Source organism: Sus scrofa, chromosome 12 (genome assembly GCF_000003025.6).
Source record: "Sus scrofa isolate TJ Tabasco breed Duroc chromosome 12, Sscrofa11.1, whole genome shotgun sequence".
Lineage (NCBI taxonomy): Eukaryota > Metazoa > Chordata > Mammalia > Artiodactyla > Suidae > Sus > Sus scrofa.
In genome coordinates, this window is record NC_010454.4 from 43,542,075 (window position 1) to 43,562,130 (window position 20,056).

Here is a 20,056-nt window from a genome sequence, read left to right on the forward strand (position 1 = left end):
AGCACCGCACTGTGGGGCTCCTGGGCACAAAAGCCTTTCTGTGTGCCCCATTTCTTGTTCTTAGGAAATGGGCTTCATTCAGCCACCATAACCCTCCCTGAGTTCCAAGGGACAGGTTCAGACAGTTGCTGATGAGGGAAGGGAGGTGACGCACAGACAAGGGAGGAATGGTCAAGGAGCAATAGTACAGCCTTGGAACAGGATCCTGGTCCCTCTCAAGGAAGACACATGATAATATAGGCATCTTTTACATCTAAGAGAAAAGTCATATTCCTTATGCTTCTTTTAGAAAAGAATACTTTAATACTGAACATCTTAGAGTTCTTCCTTGTCCTTCTCCTGGGCTTAATTGCAACCTAAACACAGTCACCCATAAGCTAAAGATTAGGCACCCTGAGCACAACTGACTGTGAGTTAAAGATTATTAGCACATGATGTTTTTCATGAACTTTCCAGGTTTATTCTAATCTCTGATCAATATGCCTTTTCCCAAGTACTGTTACTCTGGGCAATAACCCAGAAGACCACCATCATGATCACCCCGAGATCTCCTGACTCCAGCCTTGATGACTAAGATTCCCCCAAAGAAAGAAGAAGGCATGTTTGTCCCAATCCTGATTCCTACGTGAAAACATGTTTCTCTCCTTTTTACTATAAAACTCCTCATGATTCTTTCTAATGGGGGGCACAATCTTTAGGGCATTAGCCTGCTGTGACCCTCCTTTGCCTGGCAAAGCAATAAAGCTATTTCTTTCTCCTTTACCCAAAACTCTGTCTCTGCATTTCAATTAGGTGCTGGCAGACAAGCGGCCAAATTCCAGCAACAGATCCATCACCTGACCAATACCCCAGGTATTGGTATCACCTGACCCCCAGGTCTCCACACTCGTATTATCAAATCAGTTTGTGGTATACAAACAAAATTTTTAGAGAAGAGTTTAATTCTCAATCTCAGGGAAAATGCCATTTCACCTTCTTCTGAATGATATACTAATAAAAATATACAATAAAAATAAGGTCAAAGGCATTAAGCAGAACCCCCTCCCCTCCCTGGAGGCGGGGATTTGTTCTACAAAGCCTTCTGTCATGCCAGTGGCCAACTAGAGTTTTTTTTTTCCCCTGTGACATGGGCTTTAGTTGCAGTGGAAAGGAAATGTGTCATCTGTGGTTAGTGGAAAGCTAGTTGTACATATCCTTTTTTACTGAAGATTTACTTTTAGGTTCATATTCTACAAGTCTATTCTGCTTTGAATTACTTGGAAACTGTGCTTCAAGACAAGAAAAGAAGTGGCTTATTAAAATCAGTTAATAATAAGATTGTGACCAAGCATTTTGTAAGGTAGGTCATATATATACGGCTTTTCTTATGCCTTTTCATTTATAACTTTGTACGGATTAGCGTTTGAGGAAGTGGTTTTAAACAGTACTTAAGAATCTAAATAACAAAGCAGAATTAGAAATGGAAAACATATGCTGCTTTTTCTGTCTTATTAAGTAAAATTTAAGAAACGGATTTACCATCTATACAGATTTAAATTAGGATTAAGAAGGATCTGAGTTTAGACTTCACAGTGAATTGTAAAGTTTTACTTGTTTTAAAAAGTTTAAAAATTTCTCATTACTAATGCTTAGTAATTTTATTGAAAATGACCAGAGATAAAGAAAACTTTTGATAACATCACCTGGCCTCCATGGCATAAATTAGGGTTGTAGAGACAGCCCTCTATTCTTAGGCATTTGTAAGAGTAAGAGAAAGTCTCATTTTGTTAACAGTTTGTTTATTTGGGGATGACAGTACATCTGGCTGAAAACAATCAACAGCGGGCCTATTATCTGTCCAGTGGTAAGCGCTGTTAAAATGTGTACAAATACTATGATGCATATTACATTGTTAATGAACTAATGTGACGATGATAACCCCCACTTTAAAGTCTTTTCGTATCTAATGCAGAAGTCTAGCCTAGTGTAAAAGGATGGAAATTACTTGCTAACCCAATTTAAAGAATCTCTCTTTGTGAAAGAATCAAAGTATCCAAAGATTTACGTCATTCAACTTAAAAACTGAAGCCGAACACTATTACATAGAAGTCAGTGCACAATAACTTTAATTGTCTACTAAAAATCATAATCCAAAAGGTACTCCCAGAACACATAAAAATTTTTCTCTATCAATAGGAAACATTACTTCAGAGAGGAGTTTCCAGTTATTGTTTATATGTTATTTTGTCTGTAAAACAACATAACACATTTATTATTCTCAATTTCTATATATCAATCGTATACAAATATTATCCAAAGCAAATATAAAAACAATTTCTTATAAAACCTTGAAACTCAAAGGAACTGCAGTATCTGTGTCACCTAGGAGTGGGTTAGAGATCTCAGGTCCCTCCTAGACTTCGGGAATCACAATCTGCACTTTTAAAAAACAAAACGAAAAAACCAAAACTCTCATGAACATTCAAGTCTGAGAAGAACTTCTATAAAGTTCTTAAACAGGCAGTTTTGTTTACTAATCTCAGCAGAACAGTCTAGGTTTTGCTTATATTCCCTATTCAAATAAATGTTAACAATAAAGTATTCTTACAAAAGTGGCTCAAAGTGGAATATTATTGTCAGAAAGAAAGGTCAATAACGGTGGTAAATCTTTCCTGTTGGTTTACCAGTACCTGCAGCAGATAGGCCAGATATATTTAAATCTTCAGTCTTACAGTAGATAATGAAAATTACAAACAGACTTGTCTTCCAGTGAGCTCAGAGCCAAAACTTTTCTTTCTTTTTTTTTTTTCTTTTTTTTTTTTTGTCTTTTATCTTTTTGTTGTTGTTGTTGTTGTTGCTATTTCTTGGGCCGCTGCCGCGGCATATGGAGGTTCCCAGGCTAGGGGTCAAATCGGAGCTGTAGCCACCGGCCTACGCCAGAGGCACAGCAACTCGGGATCCAAGCCACGTCTGCAACCTACACCACAGCTCACGGCAACGAGGGATCGTTAACCCACTGAGCAAGGGCAGGGACCGAACCCGCAACCTCATGGTTCCTAGTCGGATTCGTTAACCACTGCGCCACGACGAGAACTCCCAAAACTTTTCTTATTTAGTGGCCGCACCTGCAGCACATGGAAGTTCCTAGGTCCAGGAATTGAACCTGAGCCACAGCTGCAGCCAACGCAGGATCCTTTAATTCACTGCACCAGGCAAGGGATCGAACCCATGTCTCTGCAGTGATCCAAGCCACTGCAGTCAGATTTTTAACCTGCTGTGCCTCATGGGGAACTCCAAAACTTTTCATTTTTATGTTGAGAAATTCAACTTTTATTTTTTTTTGGTCTTTTTAGGGCTGAACCTGATGCATATGGAGGTTCCCAGGCTAGGGGCTGAATCAGAGCTGTAGCTGCTGGCCTGCACCACAGCCACAGTTAAGCCAGATCCAAGACACATCTGTGACCTATACCACAGGTCCCGACAACACCCGATTCCCAACCCACTGAGTGAGGTCAGGGATCAAACCTCTGTCCTCCTAGATACTAGTCAGATTCATTTCTGCTGAGCCAAGATGGGAATTCCCTCAACCTTTTTTTTTTTTTTTTTAGGGTCGAACCCAAGGCATATGGAAGTTCTCAGGCTAGGGGTCTAATCGGAGCTACAGCTGCTGACCTACACCACAGCCACAGCCAAGCAGAATCTGAGCCACATTGGTGACCTACACCACACAGCTCACAGCAACATGGGATCCCTAACCCATTGAGTGAGGCCAGCGACTGAACCCACATCTTCATGGATACTAGTTGGATTAGTTTCCACTGTGCCACAACAGGAACTCCTTTTGCTTTTTTTCCCCCTGCTTTTTTTGCTTTGTTTTCAACTTTTTCATTTATATGTTGAGACTCTTATGATCTGCCTTGACTTCCCACTTTAGTCTAAATCTTAATGATCTTGATTCTGCATTTCTATTTTATTGCATAATTTACTTTTTTACTTTTTAGTACAATTTAAAAAAATTATGTCAAAATAGTTACAGAAAAATTCTAAGCATAAATAATGATGAAAAAAGTCAACAGCTTTTGTTGAACTTTTGACATTATTCAAAGGAAACCTACCTCTTTTTCTTTGTAATGCTAGATGTTTAGGTTGAGAAAAGTGGCATGTCTTTGCTTTCAGAAAGCCACAATAATTCAGGACACATAGAGGTGAATACAGAAGTGAAAACACCACCATGAAACTGCTTTCACAAATACTGGGACATATCTATATCTATATATAGATATTTATCTTTTTTTTTTTTTTCTTTTTAGGGTTGCACTCAAGGCATACAGAGGTTCCCAGGTGAGGGGTCAAATTGGAGCTGTAGCTGCCAGCCACAGCCACAGCCACTCGGGATTTGAGCCCTGTCTGCGACCTATACCACAGCTCGTGGCAATACCAGATCCTTAACCCACTGAGCAAGGCCAGGGATCAAACTTGCGTCCTCATGGATGCTAGTCAGATTCAGTTTCGTTAACTGCTGAGCCACAATGGGAACTCCAGACTATATTTCTAAGTATCAGCTTCAAGATAACACTCAGAAAAAAGAATACCCTGTTTGAAGTCTTTCTTTTGGTTGCTGCCACACTTCCCCTTTCCTGACCACTACCCCACCAAAAAAAAAAAAAAAAAAAAAAAAAAAAGCATTTTCTTTTCATACTTGAAGCAAAACGTCACAGTTCTCCTCTACTATAAAGACTGGTGGCACATTTGTTAAAGGGTGGGGAGTTTCTGCAAGGAGTTTCCTTATATGGACAGGAAAAAAAAAAGGAGGAATCAAAAAAGCAAAAGCAGAACTATCTGACTCAAAGCTAAAGTCGCATGCTTAAGAGGGAGAAAACAATAAAACCATGGTATTCAGTTTATAATGATCAGTAGTTATCTGTTATGCTACCTTTTAGCATTTAAAAGAATAATAGAAATTAAATTGTTTCCTTATACGTAGCCTAATAGAAAATAAATCAGTTCAGAAGTAATTCAAATAGGATAGCAAATGTTAGGCGTAAGCTTGCAGCTAAGTTGTAACACAGCAGCTGTCTATCTTTTAGCTACAATTATCAAAACTAGGAATCATTATTCCTTCACAAGTTAACACATTATATTGCTATCCCAACAGATTACCAGCACACTCACGGACATGGACCACACGGGGCACTACCTGCATCTTGCCTTTCTGATGACAACAGTTCTTCCTTTGTCTCCTGGAACAAAAGTAAACTACACCCATCTGTGGGCTAATAATACTACTGTCTGGGATCCAGATACTGAGAATAAGACGGGCAGAAGCCAAGATGAAAACATTAACACAAACCCTACAGTTCCTGAAGTAGATAAAGAAGGTAATTCTACAAACATTCCTGAAATAGCAACATCATCTCCCATCGTGTCTGTAACTCCTAAATCTGAACAGGAGCTTTATACTTCCGTTGTCAGGAAGAGTTCTCCAACAGTACAGAGCATTGAAAACACAAGCAAAAGTCACAGTGATATTTTCAAAAAAGATATCTGTGAGGAAAACAACAACAAAATGGCTATGCTAGTTTGCTTAATTATAATTGCAGTGCTCTTCCTTATCTGTACCATTTTATTTCTATCAACTGTGGTTCTGGCAAACAAAGTCTCATCTCTCAGACGATCAAAACAAGTAGGCAAGCGTCAGCCTAGAAGCAATGGTGATTTTCTGGCAAGCAGTGGTCTATGGCCTGCTGAATCAGACACTTGGAAAAGAGCAAAACAGGTCACAGGGCCCAACCTAATGATGCAATCCACTGGAGTGCTCACAGTTACCAGGGAAAGAAAAGACGAAGGAACTGAAAAACTCACTAACTAACAGATGCTTTAGTGAAGCAAGATGCAAAACAGTACTGAGAAAGTTCTTGGAAAAAATGAAGTCAGTCTGATATTTAATGCCAGTATGTTGATCTGATGGTCTAAAAGTTGACATGGCAGGCCTTGCAATTTAGAGTCAAGCAGGTAAGAAGGAGAGAAGTTTGCCTGCTTAATTACTTAAACCATGCACTTTTGTTCTGACGCCAACTATTTAAAAGGCAAATAACAAAACAACCAAACATTTGAAGAAGTTTTGAAAGAGGAGTTGAAGGAAATGACTAACAGAGGTAGAAAGGGACAATAAATATTTCCTGTTCAGCAACAGGAGTTAGATGATCTCCGTTCGGATGTAATTATACTCTGAAGAGTGTAATTCTACTTTGAAGTGTGTCGTCAGAGAAAAGTATATGCTTTAACATCTAACAGAAGTCACATTCCTAATGCATCGAGTGGGAACTGTATAGTTAAATGGTACTTTCTTTGCTGAATGTGACAGAATCCATACCAGCTCATACATCAACACAGCTATGCTATCTTATGCTAGATGTTTTCATCCTTACATATGGCACACAGAAGAAAGTGTTTTTCTACTATAAATATTTAATTAAAACTTTAAAATTTGTATAATAAATTATGACTCGTTAGAATAAAACTATGTATATGTGCATTGACTTTATTATCTTAGAGAACACACTGTAAAGATCAATGAGAAATAGAGCATAGCTGAAACAGATGAGATTTATCTCCACAAGAGGCTAAACAAGTGTAAATATGAACCGTATCTTACTTTTTCTTTTTTTTTTTTTTTTTTTTGTCTTTTTGCCTTTTCTAGGGCTGCTTCCCATAGCATATGGAGGTTCCCAGGCTAGGGGTCTAACTGGAGCTGTAGCCAACAGCCTATGCCACAGCCACACCAACTCAGGATCCGAGCCACCTCTGTGACCTACACTACAGCTCACGGCAACGCCGGATCCTTAACCCACTGAGCAAGGCCAGGGATCGAACCCACAACCTCAACGTTCCTAGTCGGATTCATTAACCACTGGGCCACGAGGGGAACTCCTATCTTACTATTTAAGTGTAACATTACTCTATAAATAACGCTTATTGGATTATTTATAGCAAATATCCAAAGGCTAATTTTTGGACTCTGAGAATGCCAAATGGCCTAGTAAACGACCAACTTATTTTTAGTAGCCAGTATGACATGAGCAAAGGAAAGGTGTGTGTATGTGTGTGTGCATGTTTGTTCTAATTTGGAAAACTGGATACTTCAGGTACTAACGGTTTAACCTTTAAAGAAACTGAGTTCCAGTAAAATACTGACTTACATGTAAGCCAAGACTTTCATCTTCAGTTAAATACATGACAAAAATTGGTTTGAGAGACTTTCTAACTGTCCACTGAAACTGACACAGGGCATACTTAATTAAAGATCAGGCCACATTTGAGAGTTCCTTTGGTGGTGCAACCAATTAAGGATCCAGCATTGTCACTGCTGTGGCTCAGGCCACAACTGTGACATAGGTTTGATCCCTAGCCCTGGAATTTTCACATGCTGTGGGTGCAGCCAAAAACAAATAAAAATAAAAATTATAAACAACAATTAAAAAAAAAAAAGAATCAGGCCACATTTAAAAAGAACCTCATGCCTTGCTGAGCATTTATTTTGGGTAATATGCTAGCCATTTGAGGGTTTTTTTTTTTTTTTTTTTTTTTTTTGGCCGAGCCTACAGCATGGCTGAAGTTCCCAGGCCAGGGATGGAAACCAAGCCACAACAGTGACAACTGCAGGCCACGAGGAAACTCTCAAGAAAAGATTTTGTATATCTTTTTCCAAGTATGACCACAATCTTACTCTTCTTTCTAGGTGAGTGATTTTCCTCCTGTGAATCAAAATCACCCAGAGTTTAACTCACCAGTGCCGAATTCACACCCCACCTTCTGAATTAATTAGTATGGATGAGCTCCAGGCACTGATAATTTTTGCATAATTCCCTCCAGCATACTGCTCTTGGTCATCAAATTCAATTTTTTTTTTTGGTCTTTTTAGGGCCCCTCCAGCAGAATATGGAAGTTCCCAGGCTAGGGGTTGAATCGGAGTTGTAGCTGCCAGCCTACACCACAGCCACAGCAACTCAGGACCCAAGCCTGGTCTGTGACCTACTCCATAGCTCACGGCACCACAGTGGATCCTTAGTCCACTGAGTGAGGCCAGATTGAACCCGTGTCCTGAGGGATACTAGTCAGATTCGTTACCACTGAGCCACGACAGGAACTTCCAAATTCAATTTTTTTTTTTTTTTGTCTTTTGTTGTTGTTGTTGTTATTTCTTGGGCCGCTTCCGCGGCATATGGAGGTTCCCAGGCTAGGGGTCGAATCGGAGCTGTAGCCACCGGCCTACGCCAGAGCCACAGCAACACAGGATCCGAGCCACGTCTGCAACCTACACCACAGCTCACGGCAACGCCGGATCGTTAACCCACTGAGCACGGGCAGGGACCGAACCCGCAACCTCATGGTTCCTAGTCGGATTCGTTAACCACTGCGCCACGATGGGAACTCCCCAAATTCAATTTTTAAAGTTACATGGCTACAAAGATCTAAGTTACATTTTTTAAAGGTTACATCTTAAAGTGAGAGGGAATAAAAAGTATCAACTTTATTATCAATTTATAAAACATGTTTCTTAAACTATAAATCATAACCATATTATTCCAGATAGATAAATGTCAACAAAAGAAAAAGGAAAACAAGAGAACACTCAGGCCAATCGTAGTGACATCAGGTTATCTTTTGAGGAGTGAAAAAGACCAGACCTGGAGTTCCTGTTGTGGCATAGTCAAAACGAATCTGACTAGTATCCACGAGGACGCGGGTTTGATCACTGGCCTCGCTAAGTGGGTCGGGGATCCAGCGTTGCCGTGAGCTGTGGTGTAGGTTGCAGATGCGGCTTGGACCCCGAGTTGCTGTGGCTGTGGTGCAGGCTAGCAGCTGTAGCTCCAATTTGACCCCTAGCCTGGGAACTTCCATATGCCCCAAGTATGGCCCTAAAAAAGCAAAAGCAAGGCGAAAAAGCAAACAAAAAACCAGATCTGAAATGAAACTAGGCAGAGCTCCCATTGTGTGCAAAATAAAAATCTGAGATTGTGTACCAGAACGAATAGTAACTAAAGCAGTCCTTGACTCAGGTGTCATACATAAACACAAGTCAGAGCAACTGAAACAAATTAGCATCTTTTTTTTTTTTGCTTTTTATAGCCAAACCTGGAGCATATGGAAGCTCCCAGGCTAGGGGCTGAATGGAGCTGCAGCTACTGGCCTACACCACAGCCACAGCAATAGAGGATCCGGGCTGCATCTGTAACCTACACCACAGCTCATGGCAACACCAGATCCTTAACCCACTGAGTGGAGCCAGGGATTGAACCCACAACCTCATGGATACTAGTCAGGTTCATTGCTGCTGAGCCACAATGGGAACTCCCAAATTAGCGTCTTTTTATTTTTAACTTTTAATTATTTATTTTGCTTTTTAGGCCCACACCCAAGGCATATGGAGGTTCCCAGGATAGGGGCTGAATCAGAGCTGCAGCTGCTGGCCTACACCACAGCCACAGCAACTCTGGATCCAAGCCACGCCACAGCTCACAACAATGCCGGATTCTTAACGCACTGAGCGAGGCTGGGGATTGAACCCGCATCCTCATGGGTCCTAGTTGGGTTCCTTAAATATTCTTCCAGAGGAGGAAATCATGACTCAGAAGTACAGAGATTTGCCTAAAGACAAAGGGAACTCCAGCATCTTTTTAAAAATAAGAAATTACCTAGGCAACTACTTTCTGATTCAACATATAGGTCATATACTTTCTCAGAAAACAGAAATCTCTTACTGCAGGGGTATTTAAAATTCATCACTCACTAGCTTGGCTATTAAACATGCATCCTCAGAATGTTAACATCCAGTGGTAGCTCATGAACAACAGGAAGTTCTTTTCCAAACTTGACCAGTGTTTAAATAGGCTATGTCTGAGTTCAAATTTTATTCATTCATTCATTCATTCATTTGCAGCACCCACAGCATATGGAAGTTCCCAGGTTAGGGGCTGAATCAGAGCCACAGGTGCTGGCTTGCGCCACAGCAGCACCAGATCCAAGCTGCATCTGTGACCTACACCACAGCTCATGGCAATGCCTGATCCTTAAACCACTGAGCGAGGCCAGGGATTGAATCCATATCCTCATGGATACTGTGGTTTAGCTGCACCACAGCAGAAACTCCTGAGTTCAAATTTTAAGTTATTTTTGAACAAAAACACTTTTGCTTTTCTACCCTTGTATGGTCTACATGCTAATTCAGGGATTTAAAAATAGTGAGTTAAAAGTTTATAGCATATTGGTTATGGTTTACAACCATACTACTTTACAGCAAGATACCTTAAAAAAACTCCTATTTTCTTTGTACCAAATTCTAAGTACCATGAGGTTAAGAACTAGGTCTTGGAGTTCCCGTCGTGGCGCAGTGGTTAACGAATCCGACTAGGAACCATGAGGTTGCGGGTTCGGTCCCTGGCCTTGCTCAGTGGGTTAACGATCTGGCGTTGCCGTGAGCTGTGGTGTAGGTTGCAGACGTGGCTCGGATCCTGTGTTGCTGTGGCTCTGACGTAGGCCGGTGGCTACAGCTCCGATTAGAACCCTAGCCTGGGAACCTCCATATGCCACGGAAGTGGCCCAAAGAAATAGCAAAAAGACAAAAAAAAAAAAAAAAAAAAAAAAAAAAAAAGAACTAGGTCTTAATAATCTGTCTTCTGCCACAGTGATTAGGGGAGACCAGGGGATGGTTTTAAAACTTACTGGATTTATTGTAATAGGTGCTATGCTAGGCACTTTACATTTATTTAATCCCATAATACATTTATAAACTAAGAATTATGATCTGCATTTTCAGGAAAGAGGATAAAAGGCAACCTGCCCAAAGAAATTTATATTCAGAGTAACTCAGAATCTTCTTAATCTATTTTGCTTAGTTAATTTACTTAAAAGGTGACTCCCAATTTACTTTCCACTGAGAATCACCTATTTTGTGGGGAATCAGAGTTGTGGACTTGAATTCAAAAATCATTCAGAAAATCATGGACTGGCAGAATAGACTTGTGGCTGCCAAGGGAGAGGGGGAGGGAGTGGGGTGGTTGAGAAGCTTGGGGTTAACAGATACAAACTATTGACTTTCGAATGGATTAGCAATGAGATCCTGCTGCGTAGCACTGGGAACTCTGTCTAGTCACTTATGATGGAGAGTGATAATGTGAGAAAATAGAATGTGTACATGTATGTGTAACTGGGTCACCACATTGTACAGTAGAAAAAAAACTGTATTGGGGAAATAACTATTTAAACAAACTGCTTCTATAATAGGGTAAGTACTAGACAAATATTAGATATCACTATCAAAAAAATCATTCAGTCAAGTACTTGGTCAAAAATTAATCATAATTTCGCCTGGGCTTAGCCTAAACTATGTATGAGGAAATAACATTAACATTTACTGGCCATCTACTGTGTGCAAGGCATTTGTACATGTTATGCTATCTAATTTAATTCTCACAAAACTCAGAAATATTCTTCCAGAGGAGGAAACCATGACTCAGAAGTACAGAGATTTGCTTCAAGTCATGCAAATAAACAGGACACATCATTCACTTATGAGAAGAAATCTCACTACGGGTAATAACCCAATTGGCACTTTTTCCTTATAATATTCTCTCCAAAGCTTTATTTTAAATATTTAAACTACATAATCACATTACTACAGAGTCTCTGATATTTACCTACAAATGTTAATTAAAAGCAGATCATGTAAGTCCAAATTGTGTTTCAAATAAATTCTGTTAAAGTAGTACATTTCTTAGTCATTTTGTGGCTCACTGCACTTCCGGAACCAACGATTGATAAACTTCCTCTTTTTCTACAGAAACCATTTCAGTTTGCTAGAGGACCATTTTTAATCCAAACTGAACCTCCCTTTTTGCTTTCTTAGCCAAATCACCAAAATGTCCAGTTAGAGCAAGAATTTATCATTCTGCAAAAGAAGTTAACAACTGAGGTAAGAAAATTTTCACATAGGCAATCTGATTTGATCTTTGCTTTATATAAAATTTATTTTTAAAACTAAAATGTCATTGTTGTTTTAAAGTCTAATAATCTAAAGATGTCCATGACAGATATTGCGGTTTTGTTGCATTTAGTTTTAAAAATTCACTGTAGAGCTGCCTTGGAGAAAAATTTTCACCTAGGTTTACATAATATAAGCTCTTTAAAGTTTATTCGGTCACTATGTTGTTGACCTTAGATCTGTAAATAAAAGAAATAAACTATAGGCAGGGCAGATGGCTAAGGGTTAGAAATTAAAATAGAATCCATGGGATATGACTGAATTTATAACTCTGTAACACCAATTGTTAAAAATTCTGATTTGCTTTCTACAAAATTTTCCTGTATGTAAAACAACTCACAGCTTTAAGTTATTTTTATTTTTAAATCCCCTTTAATTTTCATAGTTAGAATGTCACCTTCACTTAATTAAAAAAAACAAGTGATTAGATGAGATACTCATTATCATTATTACATATGCTTTTTTATATAAATAGAATTTTAAATTTAAGTAATAATGATGACATGAAAGTGTTATCCCTCATTTTTAAATCTAAGACAAAGCTACTATGATAAAATGTGTGTACATATTTATGTCACACATTATCTGAGCCTTAGTAAACAGTGTAAGATAGATATGGAAAAAAACTCCCACAGAATAGAAAGTGGTTAATATGGAGAAAAGACGCTTATTCTGTGAGTAAACTGAACACTTACACAGTGAATATCCTCCAAAATAAAAACCGCAAAGAGTTTATATAGACTTGTAATATCACAGAATAATAAATTCACAGTGGGTGATAGATATTCTATTTCAACATTTCATTAAGCACTTATGGCTTTCCCTTATAGAAGTCCACTCCGGATTTCTTCTAAGTAACTATTACAGAAGTTAAAAAAATTAAGGATTTCTATCTCCTTTTTCGACACGACTTATTTATACATTTTAAAGGATTAGGCCCAAATGTAAAGTTTAATAGTTCTTGTGTTTTTTAACTAATTCCTATATAATTTCCCTCAGAAGGAAATTATGAATTTTGAATAAGTCTGAATTTGTTAAATATAAATCTGATGCCTGTCAATGTCCAATCTTTAAAAATCACTTCAAATATGACAGCTTATATATCAAAACCATTCAAAACTCCAAGAACTGTTTTTGTAGAGTCACAGGACTAAAATGGTTTTCTCGTGGTTCTTTTTCAACTTTTTATGTAAGACTACCTCCAAAAGTTACTTACATATCTGTTCCCAGAGAGTTCGTATCTCCTCCCCTCAAAAAGCATTCCTACTTCATAATTTTACCATGAATATAATAAAAGCAAAGAGCTTGGGTACAAGACTGGCTGATTTCTGTATTAGTGCCACTGTTTACAGCTGTGACATTCTGGCAAGTTACCCAACTTCTGCGTGTCTCAGCTTTATCTGTAAGATGATAACATCACCTCGCCCACTAAAATAGATCACTGCCTCACCCTGGGGGTGTACACAGTAAATGGTAGCTATTGGCATTGCTAACAGATAGTCATCGCATAAGAGACCTATCTCAGAGCAGACAGGAGGGAGGAATGAGACGAAGGAGGTACGTGAATTTGCGAAGATGGGGGACGTCAGCCCTCCATTTGGGGCAGACTGCTCTTCTCGGCCGGCTCCCTGCACCCACAAGGCCGGAGAGCAGCGTAACTGCGGTTCCTTCTTTCATCTGCTTCAATCTTCTCCCCCAGTTTCTAATTTTGTCCGTTTTAATCTTCTACCCTACCTTTCTGCTAAAGACAGAATCACTCCTTGTTCTTTAGCTTTTTACTAACTCTTCTTCAACACCTTCTCTAATCAATTCACCTTCTCTTTACCCATATATTTGCTGCTTACTCTAAGTTTTTATTTCTTTCCATCCCTTTTTCATTTCATCTTATCCGACATTTTCTCGTTCTTTTTACTCTCCTGCCCTGTGTGGTTCTTTCTTTCTTTCTACCTTCTTTCCCTGCAGAAACAGTGTTGGTACCTCATGACTCGTATGTATTTAAAATACACATGTTAAGTAACTTTCTGCATTGGTAATAACACTGGCCTCACTGTCTCCGAAGTAGAAAAAAGTCCATTTCTTCACTATTATACCCCCTATTTATTCTTCTTTTAAAGCCTCTTCATTTTTTCTGGACTACAGTGAACTGCTGTAGGAGAGTTCTAAGACAGATTCTAGCATTCTGATGTAGCAGATTCTAGGAGGGCAGAAAGCTAACTGAGGCGCTGAGAGGAGTGGGATAGGTAAAAAATAGAATTTGGTTTTAATACTGCTGTAATCCTTAAATGACAAGTGGGAAAATCTCATATACTGAAGGCCCTATGACCTTCCTATTGACAAAAGAGGCTATAAGCCTGTAAAAATTGATCTTACAAACTAAACTGGGTTTATAATTATATTCATGTTTGGGCTCTTCTCTAATGCCTTTTTCAGCTAACTGAAAAAAGGAACTGCGTGGGTTTTTGAAAAAAATTTAAGCAAAGTCACAAAAGAAGAAACATTTTTGGCTGAAGACAATTCATGGCCTATATTTTCTGCTGCTTTGGATGGCATTAAAAAAAATAAATAAAATGAAACTCCAAAGAATAACACTTTCTGAGGCCTTGGGAGGGGGGTAATCTGTAAGAACAGCAGATAGGAACTGCACAGATGATAACCATCCAGAGATAATTCAGATTTCCATATTTATGCCAAAAGTTTCAAATTTTTTTCCCGATTAAACCTTTCTGCAAAATGGATGTGAAGCACAGGCATTTAATAACTCAGGTTTCACCTTCTCTGCTTACATTCTGGTAGAAGTATCAACAAATAGTGAAAAAGTGAAGCGGAAAAGAATCAAGAAGCCCAATACAGGTTAAATGTTTACTGAGCCCCTAACATACACAGCACTCTGCTGTAAAGAAATCGAAATATAAAAATATGAGGCAGTTTAGGGTAGTAGAAAGGGTATATGTTTTGGAATCAGATGGTCCTGGGTATAAATTCCTAATTTGTCAACTAATGTTATATCAACTAATGGTGATATAACATTCGGCAAATTACTTAACACATTTGAATTTGTCTCTTTATCTGTAAGTCAAGGATTCCTCCACCTTCATAGAGTCGTTTAAAGGTTAAATTAAAAGAAGTATGGAAAACACCTGAGACAGTATAGCACAGCACACAGTATGTTCTAGATAAGGATTTTTCTTTTTTTCTTTCTGCCTTCTTCAAGGTTCTTTATAATCTTGTTTGGTGGGTGGGGATAATAAAAAGGAACTGAGGAAAGTTAAGTCATAAATGAAAGTGGAGTTTCCATTGTGGCTCAGTAGGTTAAGAACCTGACATAGTGTCTGTGAGGACTGGGTTCGATCCCTGGCCTTGGTCAGCGTGTTAAGGATCTGGTGCTGCCGCAAGCTACAACATAAGTCATAGATGTGGCTTGGATCCAGTGTTGCTGTGGTGTAGGCTGGCTGCTGAAGCTCCATTTTGACCCCAGCCTGGTAACCTCCATATGACTCAGATGTGGCCCTAAAAAAAGAAAATACAATGAAAAATAAATAAACACAATTATTTAAGAGAAAAGAAGTATCAGTGAGGTGCATATATGAAGACTGATCAAGGAGCTATACAGAGAACAGAACTAGGGGCTTCGGGGAATGGCTGAGCTCTCTGGGCTGTGGTCATCAGTCACAGAGAATGTGAGTGAAGAAGGTGAACGGAAGCTGAGGGGTGACAGATGAAGACAGGTTCAGTTAGGCAGCCAGAATGGGGAAGGGGCTGGGTTTGGAAAAAAGAACACATTCTCAGAGGATGAAAAATAGTATAAATAAAAGTGTCTGTCTGGGGCAGGGCCGTGGGGGGGGGGGAGTGTGTGTTTAGGAGTCTATAAGATGAGGAAGAGGCAGAATGAGAAGTTTCAGTCATGAGATATGACCCTGGACTGGTAACCGAGACAGAAGGAAGAAAACTGAGTTTAGAATTTTTATCTTGATAGCAATGGGGAACCTCAAGCAAAGGCGTAACCTGATCATACATGCTTGTACAAAGATGAGTTCACCAGCAGGGGAGTTCAAAGAAGACATATTTTAAAATTTAGGTTTTAAGTGTCAGACAACAAAAAGTAAGTTACTGTACAAGAAAAAAATCACATCTTTTCTTCTACCAAAAGACGGTAATGTGTCATTACTGCTTACCAAGTGGTAGAGGAGTAAGCTGAGAACTGCTCAAATATGCTGAAAAGTCTATTTATCTGCAAAACTTGAGAGAGTTCCTCTTGTACCTTGCATAGAAGATCAAATCTCTCAGATGAGCCTAAAAATCTCAGGAAAACTCTAGTCTGAAATCATATACACCAGCATCTAAGACCCTGAGATTTTTCTTTTCCCTCAAGTTAAGAAATAATCAAATAGTTACCATCATGTTTAATGATGTGCAAAACAAGTACATTACACACAGAGTTGAAAACTGTTCTCACTTTAGAGATAAAGCTTTTGAGAACAAGAGGGATTAAAATGACTAGTTCTCATCGTTAGACAGGTAGGTAGAACTTAAAACTCTTCAAGTCTTAGCATCTGCAACATCCCACAAAAAACCCTACCTGCCACACTTAGACACAAGCCTTATTTTCCTATGCTCATATATTGTTCCCCTGGCTGGAATATTTTATTTGCTTAGTTAATTCTTACACACCTTTCAAGATTTAGTTCAAGTTTTACTTCTTGAGAAAACTTCCATGAAGCCCTCCCAGGCTAGGTTAGTTCCTCTATTTCTTGGATACCTTATGAGAAAACTTACCAAATTACTGTATGTACTTCTTGTTTGTTTCTACCACTAACAACTTAAAAACAATTTTTTTGGGGGGGAGTGTCTCCTAGACCAGAACAGGGTCTGACACAAAGATTGTGATAATCAATAAATAAATGAAAGCAGGAGCAGAACTACTTACCATCTGGATAGTACTGACTCAACCAGATTCAAAGACCACCTTAGGATTTTGAGCTTAGGATTATGAGTTGAATTGAATCCTTTAAAAAATATGAGATCCTAATATAAAGACACTGCGCCAGACACTGATACTGCTGCAAAGATTACCTAACACAATAGACTCTCTGCATGAGGAACTCACAAAGGTAGTACCATTAACAAAAATAGAGAAGTTGGGAGAGGAGTCACTTCTGAGATGAAGATGAATTCTGTTTTCAATATGTTGAATTTGCTAATAGTGGGATATACACATGGAAGTTTTCACCATGAAGTCACACAAACTGAATAAGAATTGAGGAAATATAGGCTGTATATATAGGTTCGGGAGTTATAGCACAAAGGCGAGAGCTGAAACCTTACAGATTTAGGATTAAGAAAAGTAGTTAAGAGTGAGGACTGAATACATATCAAGTTATCAATCACCCTATTTGGGAGGCAAGAGAAAAACAGGCGAGAGTAAGGTTAACATGGAAGGAAGACGACCACAAAGAGCCAAATAGCAGTGAAGAAATAATCCATAGTGTCAAATGTGATCAAGAGGAAAAAGAAAGAAAGAAAAGACCATTGGATTAGGTAATAGATGGTTACTGGTGTCCTTCAAGGCAGGAGGGTCATGTATTTCTAGTAGAAAACGGAGGAAGAAGTAGAGCACACATGGCACCAGGAGAGCCTATGCATTTGAGGGACATGACTGTGAAATGAAGGACTGGAATGTAATAGCTACAGGGGCAGCAGGGCCAAGCACAGATCTTATGAAGAGAGATCACTGCCTATGAGATCCAAGGGTTACATAGGTAAGTTAGAGTATATTTACAAGTTGTTCACATCAGCCTTTGGTGTATAAAGTCTAAATTAGGAACGACAAATACTTATGTGACATACCTATGCCAGACACTAAATGATACCTTGTCTTTCTTTCTTTTATTATAAAACTCCATAAAGAAGAACCACTGTGATATGGATCCCAAATATTTCATCTTAATTTTGTTTTGTGGACACCTGCATCATACATTTTTCCCAGAGACAGAAGCAACTACTACAGAGATTACTACAGAGGTGCAGCCACAGTCTACTTTATTTAGATCATCAATACCATATGCCTCAGCTCATTCTCAAGGCCCAAGAGAGAATCCTCTAGGTCAACCAACACAATTCAACAACCTTTCTTCTGGACAACCTATACCAACTCCCAAAGTTGCTACTGGACAATCAACACCAGCTGCCTATGCCTCTTCTGGGAAACCAGCAGCACACACTTCTGTTGGACAACCACTTGCCTATGTTACCAAAAAACCAACGGCTATGACCAATACTTCCTCCCAAGGAACAGCACTACCTGTGTTCACCTCTGCCCGACAACTATCACCGTCCGTCCCTTCTTCTACCAGCCAACAATTACCATCTGTCCACACTCAAACTCAACAACCATCCTCTATGCACACTTCCAGAAAATCGATACCACCGACTGTTCATAATCTACCCACACCACCGACACCAAGTAGCATAAATTCACATAGGAATACACCAGGATTCATCCTAGACCCTACCATGAACAAAAAAACCCCAGAGAAAACCAATTCTCATTCATCAACAGTTGCCATATTAATTGGTGCAATTCTGACTTCTATGTTTGTAGCTATAATCATGATTGTATTGTGGAAATGCTTGCAAAAACCAGTGATAAATGATCAAAACTGGGCAGGTAGGTCTCCATTTGCTGATGGTGAAACTCCTGACATATGTTTGGGTAACATTAGAGAAAATGAAGTACCCACAAAACGTACATCAATTATTTCACTGATGGCTTGGAAACCAAGCAAAAGCACATCTGCAGCAGGTGACTTAGAAATTCAGTTGTTTGAATCAAGAGAAAACATTAGAGATTCCAACAACCCCAAAGCAGAGAAAATAAAAGATCAAGCAAATGGTACATCGGAGGATAGCGCTGATGGATCGACGATTGGCACTGCTGTTTCCTCTTCAGATGATGCAGATCTGCCTCCACCGCCTCCTCCCCTTCTTGACTTGGAAGGACAGGAGGGTGACCAATCTGACAAACCCACAATGGCAACTGTATCTCCTCTTCCAAATGATTCTGACAATCTCCCATCATCTCTGGACTGTCTCAATGAAGTCTGTGAAGATCCTAATTCTGAATTTAAACAGTCATTTCCACCTCCTCCTGACTCAGTTAACTTGCCCCTGCCACAGGAAGATTTTATGAAAAACCAGGACCATTCCAACAATGAGATTCAGTGTCAGGAGTTTCCTATTCCTCCTGACTCCCATCAAGACCTCAATGAATCCCTGCCACCTCCACCTGCAGAATTATTATAAATGTTACAACTTGCTCATTAGCTGATTTTCTACTCTTCTCAAAGGACTCCATCTTTTGTTTTTCTTCATGTGATGAAATATATTAAACAGCAAGTGTTAGCAAATTTTTATTCAGGAATTACCTGAAATATGCATAAGTGGAACTTTAAAAAAATTATATAACAATGGTATGTCTACTGGTTATGGGACCTAACTTTAGTGTATAGTACATTTTTACATATGTGCATAGTATGTATATCAATAAATTAACCATTTTGGAAACAAGCAATCTACATATACTTATTATCACCCAATAGTTACTTTTTTTCCAGAAAAGCTGTGTATAAGGTTACCTTGACTAAATAAAATCTTATTTTTACATTTCAAAGCCTGAGAGTGTGTGTGTGAAAATCTGAATACATACTCCAGGTTTTAAACAAAACTATAAGTTTTGGAGTTTCCTTGTGGTAGTGTCATGGTCACAGCAGCCGCTTGGGTCACTGCTGTGGCACAGGTTCTATCCCTGGCCAGGTAACTTCTATATGTATAGAATTTTCATTTCCCATGGGCACTGCCAAAACAAACCCCCAAAACCTCTGGAGTTCCCATTGTGGCTCAGCAGGTTAAGAACCTGACTAATATCCAAAAGGATATAGGTTCAATCACTGGTCCTGCTCAGTGGGTTAAGGATCTGGCATTGCAGTGAGCTATGGCATAGGATGCAGATGCTGCTCAGATCTGGCATGGCTATGGCTGTGG

General features: G+C 39.1%; 3 protein-coding genes across 6 annotated transcripts in view; 2 read left to right on the plus strand and 1 right to left on the minus strand.

Annotated features, from left to right (window-relative positions):
* The window catches only part of NF1 (neurofibromin 1), a 267,108-nt gene that overhangs the window by 54,977 nt on the left and 192,075 nt on the right, over positions 1-20,056 (minus strand).
* On the plus strand, positions 946-6,512 carry EVI2A (ecotropic viral integration site 2A). Its single transcript, XM_003131752.4, has 2 exons — positions 946-1,339; positions 5,135-6,512. Exon 2 carries the CDS (start codon positions 5,156-5,158, stop codon positions 5,846-5,848), a length of 693 nt encoding a protein of 230 aa, XP_003131800.4. The 5' UTR covers positions 946-1,339; positions 5,135-5,155; the 3' UTR covers positions 5,849-6,512.
* EVI2B (ecotropic viral integration site 2B) lies at positions 11,817-19,685 on the plus strand. 4 transcript variants are annotated; one of them, XM_003131749.3, is made up of 2 exons: positions 11,817-11,950; positions 17,924-19,685. In XM_003131749.3, the coding sequence occupies exon 2, from the start codon at positions 17,939-17,941 to the stop codon at positions 19,316-19,318; it is 1,380 nt and encodes a 459-aa protein (XP_003131797.1). In that variant the 5' UTR covers positions 11,817-11,950; positions 17,924-17,938; the 3' UTR covers positions 19,319-19,685. The 4 variants fall into 4 exon arrangements, with proteins under 4 accessions (XP_003131797.1, XP_005669133.1, XP_005669132.1 ...); XM_005669076.3 differs by having other exon boundaries at positions 11,835-11,950; positions 17,927-19,685; XM_005669075.2 differs by lacking the exon at positions 11,817-11,950 and adding an exon at positions 13,409-13,576.